The 14,476-nt window shown below is 34.5% G+C and overlaps 2 protein-coding genes across 4 annotated transcripts; one reads left to right on the forward strand and one right to left on the reverse strand.

Moving 5' to 3' along the window:
• The first annotated feature begins 655 nt into the window (after window positions 1–655).
• LOC141662441 (protein N-terminal asparagine amidohydrolase) lies at window positions 656–10,082 on the forward strand. Of its 3 annotated transcripts, none has more exons than XM_074469219.1 (9): window positions 656–807; window positions 2,144–2,326; window positions 3,010–3,074; window positions 3,183–3,279; window positions 3,388–3,426; window positions 3,522–3,713; window positions 3,888–4,066; window positions 4,254–4,373; window positions 9,657–10,082. In XM_074469219.1, the coding sequence occupies exons 1-9, from the start codon at window positions 766–768 to the stop codon at window positions 9,766–9,768; spliced, it is 1,029 nt and encodes a 342-aa protein (XP_074325320.1). In that variant the 5' UTR covers window positions 656–765; the 3' UTR covers window positions 9,769–10,082. The 3 variants fall into 3 exon arrangements, with proteins under 3 accessions (XP_074325320.1, XP_074325322.1, XP_074325321.1); XM_074469221.1 differs by lacking the exon at window positions 656–807 and adding an exon at window positions 1,448–1,583; XM_074469220.1 differs by lacking the exon at window positions 656–807 and adding an exon at window positions 1,650–1,974.
• A 469-nt stretch (window positions 10,083–10,551) lies between these two features.
• LOC141662477 (zinc finger CCCH domain-containing protein 14-like) lies at window positions 10,552–13,935 on the reverse strand. The gene is made up of 3 exons (XM_074469223.1): window positions 13,704–13,935; window positions 13,126–13,186; window positions 10,552–11,600 (listed from the first exon to the last, which is right to left on the reverse strand). Exons 1-3 carry the CDS (start codon window positions 13,771–13,773, stop codon window positions 10,856–10,858), a joined length of 876 nt encoding a protein of 291 aa, XP_074325324.1. The 5' UTR covers window positions 13,774–13,935; the 3' UTR covers window positions 10,552–10,855.
• Window positions 13,936–14,476: the final 541 nt, after the last annotated feature.

A 14,476-nucleotide genomic window follows, 5' to 3' on the forward strand; every position in this document is an offset into this window, starting at 1 on the left:
ATAATGATCAATTATTCATCAAGTAGCTGCGTATGATTACAAAACAATCAAACGTATATACAAATGAAAATGGATAAACACACCCAAAATATAGATCCATAGAAATATAATAAAGAAGAAAAGAAGATGGAGAACAAAATCATGAATTTAATTTTGAAAATGGATGTATGTGATAATAATGGTAAATCAGATAATCATGTAATAGTATTTTTGAAATTATGGATTGATATGGCCTGTAACAAAGAAAGAAGAAAAGATAATGATTATCAAGGAAAGTAGTAATGATTTTTGAATTTGAATTAGTATAAGCATGAATTTTGGATTTCGTAATTGATTTGGTATAGTAACAGATGTGAGAAAATCATGCAAATTTTTCCTTAGATAAGATGTTTAAATTTTAAAATTCAAAAAAATTTCATGTTTAATGTTTTGATGGGTAAAAAAATGGGTAAACTTATATGGATATATCCATGGATATGTAGATTTTATACTTAATATGGGTCATGGGTAAATTTATTTACCCATTAGATAAATTTTGTGGATATATTCATGAATTCAGTGATTTTATACTTAATATGGGTTATGATTACCCATTTGGAAAATGAGTAAATTAAGGAGTAGTAATTAATAATATATGGATTTATATAATTATGAATATTATAAAAGGCAATGTTGAATTCTAAAACTAAGAAATTTATTTAACTAATATATTACTAGAAATTCCAGGATACGGTGAATGAACAACACAGCAGAGGGTGCATAACCATGATTTATGTTGATGGACTTCCAATTTCATCTTCCTTACAGGTACATCCCCCTTTTACGTACACGCACATATTTGAATAATAATCTTGATTAGATTCTCAACACTGTCGATTCTTAATCTTTACTTGCTACCCTTGTCATCATTTCATATGGGCTTGCCCCCTTTTTCTTTGAATTCGACTTTCTGTGCGTTCTTGATCAAAAAATTCAAGTTGAGATTTTTTAGCCTTCAATTTTATTTTTTAATTTTTTGAGTGTTTGTTTGTAGATTACAGGGCTATTTGACTTTTATGTGTATCAAATGAGCCTTTTTTACTACTCCATTCCGTCCCAACCAATTCTTTACTTTTGGTTTGGGCACGGAGGTCAAGAAATATGTATAAAGTAGTGAAAAAGAGAAAGAAAAGCAGGTGAAATGGTGAGACTATTGATTTTTAATGTATAAAAAGAGATAGTGCAGTAAAAGTAGTGTGAAAAAAAAAAGTGGGAAAATGGTGGGACCCATTTACTATTTGTGGTAAGTTTTGAAATGTAAAGAATTGGAAGGAAAGTGTAGAGGGAGTAATATCTTAGTACAGTTAAAGTCATACAGTTAAAGTCATACAGTTAAAGTCATGTCTTGATTGTAGAATGAATTCAATTTTCTGATATTTTTCAGGATTCTTACTTCTGTTTATGATGTTTTCCGATCATTTCAATGCAATTACTGTTTATTTTATGCCTTTATTATTCGAAAATCGTAAAATCTATTGTTCATCAGAAAAGGGTAGTCTAGCTACTTTTTTCCTGTCACGGATTCATAATTCAAGAGTCAGAAGGTAATGATGTATGTCTTACATATGTAAAGTTGAGAATTTGGAGAAGCAAATAGTGCAGAGCTATCGGAGACCTCTAGTGCTCCGATTCTCACCTACCCCCCTTACTTGAAAATTTATATCAAAAAATGAGAGTTTTAACTAGTGCGCCTCTATTCAGAGACTTCACACCCCAAGTAATGTGTGCGTATATATATCCAATTTCACACTCCACAAGTTGTACATAAAATGTCAAGGTCAAAATTTTGGGTTTATGTCTGGAAGTAAGGGATGAGTTTCAGCGGAGGTCAAAATCCTCATAACCACTAGGAATGGTTTGATGGGAAGTTAAATGGTTTTGATCGATTCGTAGCTGTTTTAGTATGTTACAAGATCAAAAAACCTGATATATCTGGTAAAGTTTAGGTGAATGTTAAATGCAAATAATTATCGTTTGTGAAATTTAGTAAGTTTAAAGATCTTTTGATTTTCCGTTGTTGCCATATGGTCAGCATATCTTAAAGATTTTTGTGCTCATGTTTAACCTAGTATTGGCTATCTTTTGAAACTCCTTCTCTGTGTAGGATGATGACGCCTTGGCTGTTTTGATGAAGCATCCTACATTAGTATCTGTTTCAGATTCTTTTCGAGCTATCTCAGAGAGGAAGTTCTCAGCTTCTGAGGAATCTAATGTGGAGAGATCAACTAGTAAAGCAGTTTATGTGTTTCAGAGAGAATATGCAACTGTAGACCCTGCACACGTGGATGTATGCTTACATATTTTGATTCTATAAATACTCATTATTATGTGCATGAGGAGATGTACGTTTATATATCCGCTTCATTATACTATCTTTGTTAGTTGAGAGGAAGAGGTAACTCATGAAATATTAGTAGTTTATAGAGAAGTCTGAGACAAGTGACGAGTAAAGTATGTTGCAAGTTTTACCTAATATGAGTGCAGATCTTTGGTTCAAATGAAAGTGTCTATGATACTTAGAATAAATGCTTCATTTAATGCACACGCACACATACACGAGCGCGCACACTCACACACACACACATATATATATATATATAATTACTCCATCCCTTAATTAGTGGCAGTTTATGGCAATAATATTGTCCAAATATTAGTGAGGCTTTGGGATTAAATTACTGTCTACCCCTTGATCTTTAGAAAAGAAAATATTGACATTTGGATCAACATACAGAGGGATGTTGATGGATTCGGTTATAATTTACTAATTCATGCAACTTAATGTATCACATTTGGTTTTGCAACTTTGGTTCTTAAGGCTTCCGGAAATGCTAGTGAACTGTTGTGAATTTATATTGCTTTTCATACAGTACTTCAAATCTTTAAAACAGGTGTGTGTTGTGGTAATTTCCTTTGTTTTCTCTACTAATGTGTACCGAACTTTTGTTTTCTTGATGTTCTTGCGAGAAGTTAATTGGGACTGATGAAGCAACAACTTGTCTGGGCATTGTCATTCGTAATCGCAGAAATGGAATGTATGATGTATGCATTAAAGTGGCACGTACACAATGTAATATTCACATTGATTGTTGACATATGATTGGTTCAATTTTGATTTTCTACATCTTGGTATTTGGTTACAGGACTTCTGTTGCTCATATGGATTCACCAGATGTTGTTGATATCGGCTTCACCCAGATGTCATTAGCTCTGAAGCGTAATATTAGTGACATCTTCGATGTATATGTTTAAAAACTTGCAAACTGTTTTAAAAGATAACCTGAATGGTCATTAATTTGCGTTGCTCTTTTTCTAGCTTGATATTTAAATTTTATAAAATGTATCCAGGTCCATCTCGTCGGTGCGTTTAATGATGCTTCACCTCAAGTAAGTCCCAGAATACTGCAATCTGCCTTTATTTTCTTCAAATGTTATATATTATTACCACTCATATGATTGAATGTAATGAATTCTGGGTGCAGAGCACGAATCACGGCACTAAATCCAAAAAACGCGCAAATTTAGATGGCTACTCTTTTTCACTGTGTCATAAGATAATTCAAACTTTGGAAAAGAGTAGCATAAATTTTCACATTCAATTACTCCATGTTTTGGACCATAACACAAGATGGGATTCTCAAGGAAATGCATACCCCATATTCCATGGATTCCTGGTCAGTTTGATGTTTTCTAACTAGTTGGTGTACATAGCATCTTATATTTATGTAGTTCGATTTTTAATGATTTATTAACAAGACAAAACTAAGACGACAGCCACTGGGGGGGGTATAACTGTATGTTGCGAGCTGACTCTGTAGGCTACTTAATAAAAGGTATTCTGTTTATAGGTCGAACCATTCACTGGTTCAGTCAACCCAGCCAGCTTTGATAAGACGTCAAGATGTCCGGATGAAATTCTCAGAAGGATTCGATTGACTGCATCATTTGAGGACCCTAGCTGCAAAGGAAGGTTACCCGAGACATATGACACACTGACTGATCGAATCATCATTTCTCCATTTTCCTGGTTAGTATGCTTCTATGCTTTATACAGCTTTCCCTGTTCCCGTTTGATATGGGTGTTTTATGGGCCAAGTAAGTTTCCCCTAAACCAACCGGACCGAATTGTTCAAACCGTTAACTTCTGATTCAGAAATTTTTCTTTTTTCCTGGTTATACGCCTTATACAGCTTTTCCTTTTCCTCTTTTGTTAGGACCAGACGCCAAATAAGTGTTGCTTTCATGCTCCGTCACCTTTCTGATACAGAAATTCTTCTCAGTTGTTCTACTTCACCTTCGGCAGAGGGTCCGGATTTTGTTGAAAATCAAAGAAGGTACTAACAACTCTCTGCTATTACTTTTATCTAGCCTTGATTTGCATTTATCAAAGCATTGGGTTTTGCAATCTGCAACATATAAGGTTTTATATGTATATAAAAGTACAGTTGAAAACTTGTTTAAATACTTTCTGAAATATACTTTTAAGATGCAAATGAAGGGTAAGCCTAATTTCATTTGTTAGTTCTCATAGTTGGTCTATGCATTCTTTTGATTGTTAGTGAAAAAATTAATAGCCTGCAATTTGCAGGAATAACAGAATTTGAAAATATATCTTATCTCCGTTTCGATGCTAATGAGTGTAATTCTTCTCATATTATATTACTTCTGATATTTGCTAGTGATCTCAATTAATAGGCTAATAAATCAGAAACACGATATTCTATAAAAATAATTATATGTATTACTACTAAAAATTATAGATTATTTGAACTTCAGGCAGCCTCAGTCATTAAGGGGTGTGAAGAAGCCTAAATGCACATGACCCCGAAGTTGGAAAGACCCCAGAATATTAAACCTAATATGTATAATTTGTCTGGAATACGAAATTGAAGCGTTGGTTACTAATATGCAAATATTCTCAGTCTTTGGTGGCATATTTGGAAATCACCTGTCAAGACATCTACATATACATATATTATGCAGGCTTATATATCTTTGCTAATCTTTAACCATCCATTCCCATATCAATTATATCTCTTTCTATCAATGATATGTTCTTTATCATTCTATATAACCCCCTTCCTTTTCAACTTTAATTATCATAACAATTATATTAGTATAGAATTTGATATCTTTAACTTTTTGTTTTGCTATAATATATATATATATATAGGCTCTTGGTCAAATAGAAACCGTCCTTAAAATAAAAACTAAAAACCTCCCTTTTTAATTATATGCACCCAGCTCACTTTCATTTTACTGTCGCCGCGACTCAACCCCAAATCTCAAAATTCCATCCTTAAACATACTCACCCGCTATTACAGGGTATAACCTTCAAATTCTACCATTGCAATCACGCCCTTTATCTATCGACACCCCATCGATTTCCTCCAATATTCCCATCTTTTCACTTCATTTTCTCTAAAAAAATTTGGTTTGATTACCTCTCTCTTCCTCACCTCTCTCTTTTTTCCCACCTCTCCTCACATATAATAATTTATTGTATTAAATAGTTATAGTTACTGATTTTGTTTGAGATTATGATTGTTGCATGGTGTATCTTATATATAATATATGGTAATCTTTATAATACAAGTTGGTGATTTGTGTTATACAAATCAGTGATTGTCGTCGTACGATTTAGTGATTAAAGATTTAGTGATTAAAGTATAGATCTGGTGATTTATTCATAAAATTTGGTATTTGTATTCATATCATGTTCAAATTTCAGATCTGGTGAGTTTATTGAGAATTTGTGGTTGTTGATAATTGTCAATTATTTTATATTTCATATATCCCGCCCTCCTATTTCACAATAATCATTAAAAATTTCACTTGTCAACACCTTTGCGGCCAGCACATTCAACTCCGATCTTCTTAATCATTCCATATTATACAAGTTAGTGATTTCTATAATATAAACAGTGATTAAAAATGGATTGGAAATTTTGGTGTTAGATCTTGGAGACAGGCGGAGGTAGTTCGGAGATGATGGTGGAGATAGATTGGAGATGGTGAGATTGATCGGAGTTTAGTGTAATGGAAGATGAAGATGGCGATCAAAGATGGAGTATGAGTCTGTGTTGGTGAGATGTCTTTGTGTGTATGTATACCAAGCGTGTGTGTATTCTTTTTTTATGTAACTGGGTCCGATACAATGAGATGGCCGTGTAATTTAAATGGATTAGATCAGTTTTTAATTTTTATTATAAGGTTGTTTCTATTTGAACAGCCCCCTATATATATATAGGGGGCTGTTCAAATAGAAACACGGGTTGTTCAAATAGAAACAGCCTTATAATAGAAACTAGAAACAGGTCTAATCCATTTAAATTACACGGCCCAACTCATTGCATCAGACACAATTACATATAAAAAAAATACACACATGCTTGATATACATACACACGACTCATACTCCAACTTTAATCACCATCTTTATCTTCCATTACACTGAACTCCTCACCATCTCCAATCTATCTCCACAATCATTTCCGATCTACCTTCGTCCGCCACTATGATATAACACCAAAATTTCCGATCCATCTTCAATCACTGTTTATATTACAAAAATCACTAACATGTATAATATGAAATGATGAAGAAGATCGGAGTTGGTACAGGCAACAAAGGTGAAATAGGAGGGGGAGATATATGAAATATAAAATCATTGACAATTACCAACAACAACCACCAAATTTCAATAAACTCACCGGATCTGAAATTTGAGCATGATATATAATACAAATACCAAATTTTATGAAATAAATCACCAGATGTACACTTTAATCACTAAATCGTACGACGACAATCACTGATTTGTATAACACAAATCACCAACTTGTATTATAAAGATTACCATATAGTATATACAAGGTACACCAGGCAACAAACATAATCTCAAATAGAAATCACTAACTATAACTATTAATACTATGTGTGAGGTGAGGTGGGGAAAAGAGAGAGAGGTAATCAAATGAAGAAAAAAAAGATGGGGATATTGGAGGGAATCGATGGGGTGTCGATGGATAAAGGGGGTGATGGCGGTAGTAGAGTTTGAAGGCTGTAGTAGCGGGTGAGTATGTTTAAGGTAATACTATGTGTGAGGTGAGGTGGAGAAAAGAGAGAGAGGTAATCAAATGAAGAAAAAAAGATGGGGATATTGGAGGGAATCGATGGGGTGTCGATGGATAAAGGGGGTGATGGCGGTAGTAGAGTTTGAAGGCTGTAGTAGCGGGTGAGTATGTTTAAGGGCGGGATTTTGAGATTTGGGGTTGAGTTGAGGCTATAGTAAAGTGAGGTGGGTGCATAGTATTAAGGGCCCGTTTGGGGATTTTTAAAAAATGTAACTTATAACTTAAATTTGAAAAGTGTCAAATAAGTGATATGAACTTCGTAACTTATAAGTTAATTAGGTGTTTGGATAATTTTTAAGTATAAGTTACTTATAAGTTGATAATGTGTTTGATAAATTATAAGTTATAATTTTTTTAACAAAATTAAAATGTATATTTCAAATTACATGAATTAATAATTGTGATGCATAATTAAAATAAAAGAAACAGGGATAATGACATCGACAGAAAATTAGACCTATAATATACAATACTCATCTCGGCGAAAATAAAATTATAACATTGAATTAGACTAAAAAATAAACTAAATATAATTAGATTTACTTATATAATTAAAAATAAATGAAGTTAGGAGGAAATGACATAATATTTTTAAAAGTATAATTTTATAAAATATTACACAAAAATATAATATGTTAATATATTTTTATTGATAGAATACAGGAGAAAGGGACAATAGGATATGGTTATATGGAAACCCGATGAGATTGAAAACGAGAATGGGAACGTGGGCTTGGACCAACTTTCTAAATTTTACCATATATGGTCATTTGTTTCACCCTGCCAAACAGTTCTCTCAAATTCAAAATGGGCATTTGGCCCATCTATGAGGAAATGAGACAACCCCAACCTTGCACTAAGTAGGGAGGTTTTTAGTATTTATTTTAAGGGCAATTTCTATTTGACCAAAAGCATATATATATATATATAGGGTCTTACTCCATTGAGAACCTTTTTTTGGTGAGATATGAGATCTAATCTCAACCATAAAAATTTAACTATATTTTTAATCTAGACCATTCATTTTAAATCTCATCATCTTCTCCAACCATCATCTCTTCCATCTTCTTCTTTCTACTTACTACCCACCATTACCACCAGCAACCACCATTTCCAGCCACCACCACCGGTGACCACCACTACCTCCGGCAATCACCATAAAATCACCACCGACAAATATAAAATCACCATCGTCAAATCAAATATTACCACCGGAATACAAAAAATCACCACCAGAAAATGAAAAATCACCGACAGAAAAGGAAAATCACCACATACAGCCAGGATTTTTGTCCACCAGATCCGCCCACCTGCTCTATTTATCAACTCCGAAGAACATCATCAAAACAAAAAATCACCAGAAAAATCATCACCGGAAAACGAAAATTACCGCATGCAACAAATTTAATCACTGTTCACCACTCTAACCAACACGAATCATAATCACCACCAACTAAATCATGAAAATCGAAACAAAATTTCCAGATCTTCAATTTAAATAATTTCAGCCTCCTACTCCTCAACATAACCACCTCCACGTCTTCATCCTTTTCGATATAAAGTCAACAAAATCAACATATCTGGATATAAACAACTTCGGTAAAACGAAAAATCACTAATTTATCTCCGTATAGAGCTGGAGCAGAGCTTTAATGGTGTTATCGAGCATATTAGAGTTAGAGGAGATGCGTCGTCGGTATTTGAGGTGTCGCGACGGTTATGGATGACAGTGGAGGTGAAAGGGATGGTAGAGGAAGGGATGAAGATGAGAAGGGGGATGGACGGCGACTTTGGGGCAGTTGAAAGTTTTGTATGTATAGGTTATCTGTATGTCGGATGGGAGGAGGGAATAAGTCGGGGGGAGAGAGTATAGGGATGGGGTGGGTTCAATGAAATTAAAATTTAAAAAATAAGTTACGTGGCTGTGATTTAATTTGGGAATGAAAATGTGTGGCTGAGATTAGATCTCAGTTCTCACCAATAATGTGGGTTCTCATTTGAGCAACTCCATATATATATATATATATATATATTAGTAACATTGAGTAATGCAACAAAGGAAATTATCTAAAAGAAAACGAATATAAAGTTCATGTTTCTTCCCAAGTGCCAATTCTAATATAAAAATATATTAAAGCCTTGAAATCGTTGAAACAGAATAATAAGAAACTCCGTTCATAAGTTACTTTTTATTTTTGGATTAGTGATGTTCAGGAAAGGGTTTGTCGTCCGCAGTATCTTTCTTTGCGAAAGTTGCTTTTATCAGTTTTTGTAAAGATTGCTTTACATCAACTTGGTTTGGGAATAAAATGGGATTCCATGAACTATAAAAACCTGTGAGACGAAATGAAGAGATAATTCTTGTGTTCGCACTTCTGTTCTTAAGTTATTGAAACAAGCAGAGAATTTGCTACCAAATGTCCTTACTTCTACCAAATACCTAATGATAACAATTTCTTATCTTTTGGTTGTTTTTATAGGCAGTGTGAATATGTGGTTGAACATCCAGACTTGAGAAAAGTATTTCCTTTGAATCAACCACATGTATTTGAAAGGACGCCAAATGGAGGTTGGAGAATGCTGCAAAAATGATATGTTCTATATATTGTAACCATCTCCACACTTCCTTCCATGATATGCAAATTTATGCATTGAATACATTGTTGCTTGGTTGGTAGCACCACTGATTCTCTGCTTTATCAGATTTTATATCTAGTTCAGAAATGACAGTTTTAAGCTCATATGTGATATTTATCACCTCTTTCCTTAAGTGTACCACGGCCTATGAATGCTATACATGCCTTCGGGTAAATTTACAAAACATGTACCCTAATTAAATTGTTTCCTCAATATTGTAGAACTATTTTGGTAGTTTATAGCTTTCAAGCACTAGTGATTTTTCGTCCCCTTGTTCAATCTAGTCAAACATCCATTAGTTTGTCATGAGATGGAATACATTTGTATATATCATTTGTATATATAAATATATGTACAGGATTAGCTTAGTGGAGTACTATGCGTCTATGGAGTCTAGTTAGAGTGTTTTCTGTTCTACGATATGTTCTGCAACTTGTACGGAATAATTGGGTGAAGCAGAATATGTTGTGCAGAATATATTTTACTCCAGTTGGTTTTTCAATTAAGAACTTGAGAGTACGTTACTAAAATTTTGACAACGAATACAATTTCACCTATACATTCAGACAGATTATTTATTTGCTTTGGTAAACTCATTCAGGGGTAATTATTTACATAATATAGAAATTCTTTGTTCACAGTGGCACTTCCAAAAAAATTATTTACTGTACACCGATAAAATAAAAATGGCCAACCAGATTTTTTTTTTCCGAAGAGGCATGTATAATTGGATGGAGGTAGTATTAAATATGTAAACCAGATTTTAATAATGCCGACCAAAAGCAGAAGCTCTCAATTACTGCAGAATCTAGAAAATTTGTGACATTAGATTATCCACATCTGAATGTATTTTAAACTTCTGGCTGGCAGTTCCACAAACACAATTTCTTCTGTCAAAAGAATCGCGTGGCACTTATTAAGTTGTCCAAAATGAAAAACTTCCGGCGGGCACTATAACGAACACAATTTTTCTTCCAGTCAAAAAAGTTGCATCCTATTAAAAACGCATTATCATAATACTGGGCAACTAGTGCATGTGTGCTCATATTGCAGTCTTCCGCAGCTCCCCTGCTCCATGGGCGAAGTGACACCTATCACCGAAAGTACACGACCCCTTGGTAAAATTTTCGCACACCTTTGTCTTGAAGTTGCTAGCTGGAGGAGCTTGTCCAGGCATAGCCGTAGGGTTTCTTGCCGGACCTCTTGCGGTTGCACCAATTCTCATGATAAGTTCACGTACCATACCACTGGCATCTTTGATCTGTTCAAAATTTCCTTCAAGCTCCACATTCTTTTGATTAGGGTCTGTATCATGGTCTCTTATGGCAAACTTGACCCCCGTCATGCGACATATCTGCTTTGAGTTCACACCACCCTTCCCAATAACAGCTCCAGCTAGTGATGCATCAATGCTTATCTTGGCAGTTGCTGATGCACCAAAGTTAGCAGCGGCAGCTAGCCCAGGTGGTGACGGTTCAATCCGTCCACCATAGCTTCCCATAGGCGGTCGCATAGCTCTAGGATCTTCGTAACCTGGGAAACCAGGCCTACCTAGCTCCATCTCACTATGGGCGAAACGGCATTTATCACCGAACTTGCATCCTTCTGGGGTGTTAATTTGGTTGCATAGCTTAGTTTTGATAGCTGAAGCAGGACCATCTGCATATGCTGGTGGAGCAGGCTTTCTTGCTCCTGGTCCCATGTTTCCCATCTGTCCTAACGCGCTGAAGCCACCAGGAACATAGTGCAGGAAATGACACCCCTCTCCAAATTGGCATCCAGAAGTGCTGCATAACATGAACACGAATGACAAGGTGTATAAGCACAAAATGTACTTCAATGCATCAATAAGAACATAAATCATGAGACGTGCAAGTTATCAAGCTTTAACTCAACACAGATTAGATAGAAAAGAAAAAAAAATGTCAGGTACCAGGCAGGTAGGTGATTTACTGCAGCTTCTCACATAGAGAGGAAACAAAGTTGGACATTACCAAGCATTATCCAACACAAGATACATTAACAACAAAAATTTACCAGGAACCAGGCAGGTAAGAGGTTTACTATAGTTTCAAACAGAATAAGGAAACTAAGACGTGCATATTATCAGCGACTAATTCATCACAGATTAGACTAACACGAAAAACATTGTCAGGTGTCAGGATGGTTAACAGCATGGAAACTGTCATGTGAAAAAGGTCTACTACTATTCAAAGAAGTCTGATCAGATGTGGCATGAAATTATTCACCAGTTAATAGTCGTTACTGTTTCAATGATACACTTGCTCCCACAAACCAGTGACTGAGCAAACAGGCAAATATTTATAACCTCAAAGTGAAAATCGGTTAGAAATCTACATTTAACATGATGCAACAGAAAATTATAGGTTTGAGCAGATATTAAATGTGTTACAGGATTCGCATCTCACTAATAAATGTTAACATGTATTCCTCAACTGGAATCTAAATCGTTTACAAGTATTATGTGTATGCCTGTGAGTTTATTGCATATTAATAGAAGGCTAGAATATACATGATTCTGCCATGGTATCCTGGCAGCGTAGTGTTAATGAGGTAGCCTCGTAATGCATGTACATTAATTAAAACTGACCTCATACAACTTTCAGAAAACAATTCTTGATATTTCTATTACAATATCAACATTAATATAATACAGCAACTTATTTTCAACTGATAGTAGTATCTCAAGTGAACATTTATTTCAATAGAAACAAATAAACATTATATTAGTAACAACTGCATAGAAGTAAAAGTAAAACAAGTGGCTTAACAAAAAAACAGAGGGCACATCGCATAGAGGTCCCTCTTATCAATTCATATGTCTAACAGACCAAGAGTAGAGTAATTCGGTAACTGTCATAAGGAAATAGGATAATTAAATCCAAACATGAAGGTTGCAAATTATGTATCAACATGTGAGAAAAATAGAGCAGAAGATAGCTTGGCAGGTGATGCAGATGGTAAAAAACACTCATAAAGCATAAGAAAAGGAGAGAAAAGACATGTGGCAGCAGGAAACAAATGAGGGCATCGTCCAACCCTATCACCTATAGTTACTGCTCGTAAAACTGTAATGCGGGGTTCATAGCATTCAACTAACAAACACTTACCATTTTTGTTGTGAGTAATAGGGCACAACTACAAGAATTTATTAGCAATTACGAATGTCAGGAATATATATTCTTATCATCCAAATCCAAGCTTTGAGTTGTAACGGCAATCAATTGCTTATACTTAAGATGAAAACTTAACCATTTAAATAATTACGTAGAGTGAATTAAGATTTACAACCTGAAGAACTTCATGCATGGCTTTGATTTGCTTCCTACACCAGTTCCAAACGAGTCCATTTCTGTTACATGAAATTAATTACTCATTTTCAGTTAATAATAATTTAATAAATTCTCGATCTAACAAGCTTCAAAACTATCCATTCACTAACAAATTCTTCAATTCACCCAAACAACAAATCTTATTAACCCTATCTTCAGCAATACCAAAGTCCGTTAAAAAATCGCAACATTTACTCACCCTAAATCTGATTACCTCCTCCATCTAAAATCTCGATAACTAACACAACATTACAAATGACACAAACTAATTTCCACGTCAATAAATACAAAAACAGATACAAATCAACATAAATTAACTAATTTTTAGGTCAAAAAACCGGCATAAATTAAAAAAAAAAACTACATAAATCCAAAAAAAACAAATCTAGCAAAAACATCAATTAATGCGTGTGCGTCTAAATCTAGATCAAACACATCAACACACATACACAGAGACACACACACACACATATATATATATATATATATTATATACATACACAAATAGATAGAAAAAGAGAGTGAGATAGAGCTAACCATCGCGAGATCTCTTAGGAGCGCCGTTCCAAACGGCGTCTTGGCGGCCCCGTTTGCGTCCAAATTCCATGGTGAAGAGAGAGTAAGCTGCTGTAAGTATAGATGTGAGTATAGGATAGGTGTAAGTATAGGAGGATATAAACCCTAGGGTTTTGAGGGAGAAGAGAGGCGGTTAGAGCGGAACTGAAACTACTGGTTTAAATTTGTTTTTGGGGTTTTATTTCAAGCCCGCGCCACTGAGAGTATATTGTATTTATTTTGTTTATATGTTTTCACGGGTTGTTTCGTTTGGGCCTTAACGGTGTGTTCCAGAAATTTTTTTTGGAGAGAAAAGAAAAGAAATATAAAAAATATATTTCTTAGCTTGTTCCCGAACAACTTTTATGAAAGAAAGGAAAAGAAAGTTACAGATTTGGGAAGAAGTTTTCTTTATTTTTGTCTCCAAAATCTTCTTCCCATTTTTGGAAAGATTAGGAGAGAAAGAAAAATCGGTTATTTTCTATTCTTTTCTTTTCTACCCTAGATTCGGGAACACAGCCTAAATTTAGTACTTGTGTTGTTTGGGTGCATAAGCGTGAGCACGAATGAAATACAATACACCTAACACAGTTGTTATTTGGATCTGAATGTATTGTATTTTCAGCCCAACTCATCCCTCCATTTCCTTCTCTCCTTTTTCTTCTCTTTTCCTATTCTTCTTGGTTATCGCTCACTTGTAATTTCTGATTTAGGCCAAAGTTGCATTTTCGATGAATGAAAAAGAATATGAAAGA

This window comes from Apium graveolens, chromosome 1 (assembly GCF_009905375.1).
Source record: "Apium graveolens cultivar Ventura chromosome 1, ASM990537v1, whole genome shotgun sequence".
Classification (NCBI taxonomy): Eukaryota; Viridiplantae; Streptophyta; class Magnoliopsida; order Apiales; family Apiaceae; genus Apium; species Apium graveolens.

Coding starts and splice junctions, on each gene's coding strand:
- LOC141662477 (XM_074469223.1), bottom strand. CDS start 13,773: ATGGAATTTGGACGCAAACGGGGCCGCCAAGACGCCGTTTGGAACGGC. Junction 13,187..13,703: donor TCCTAAGAGATCTCGCGATG/GTTAGCTCTATC, acceptor TTCATGTAACAG/AAATGGACTCGTTTGGAACT. Junction 11,601..13,125: donor CCATGCATGAAGTTCTTCAG/GTTGTAAATCTT, acceptor CATGTTATGCAG/CACTTCTGGATGCCAATTTG.
- LOC141662441 (XM_074469219.1), top strand. CDS start 766: ATGATTTATGTTGATGGACTTCCAATTTCATCTTCCTTACAG. Junction 3,280..3,387: donor ATATTAGTGACATCTTCGAT/GTATATGTTTAA, acceptor AAATGTATCCAG/GTCCATCTCGTCGGTGCGTT. Junction 3,714..3,887: donor CCATATTCCATGGATTCCTG/GTCAGTTTGATG, acceptor TTCTGTTTATAG/GTCGAACCATTCACTGGTTC.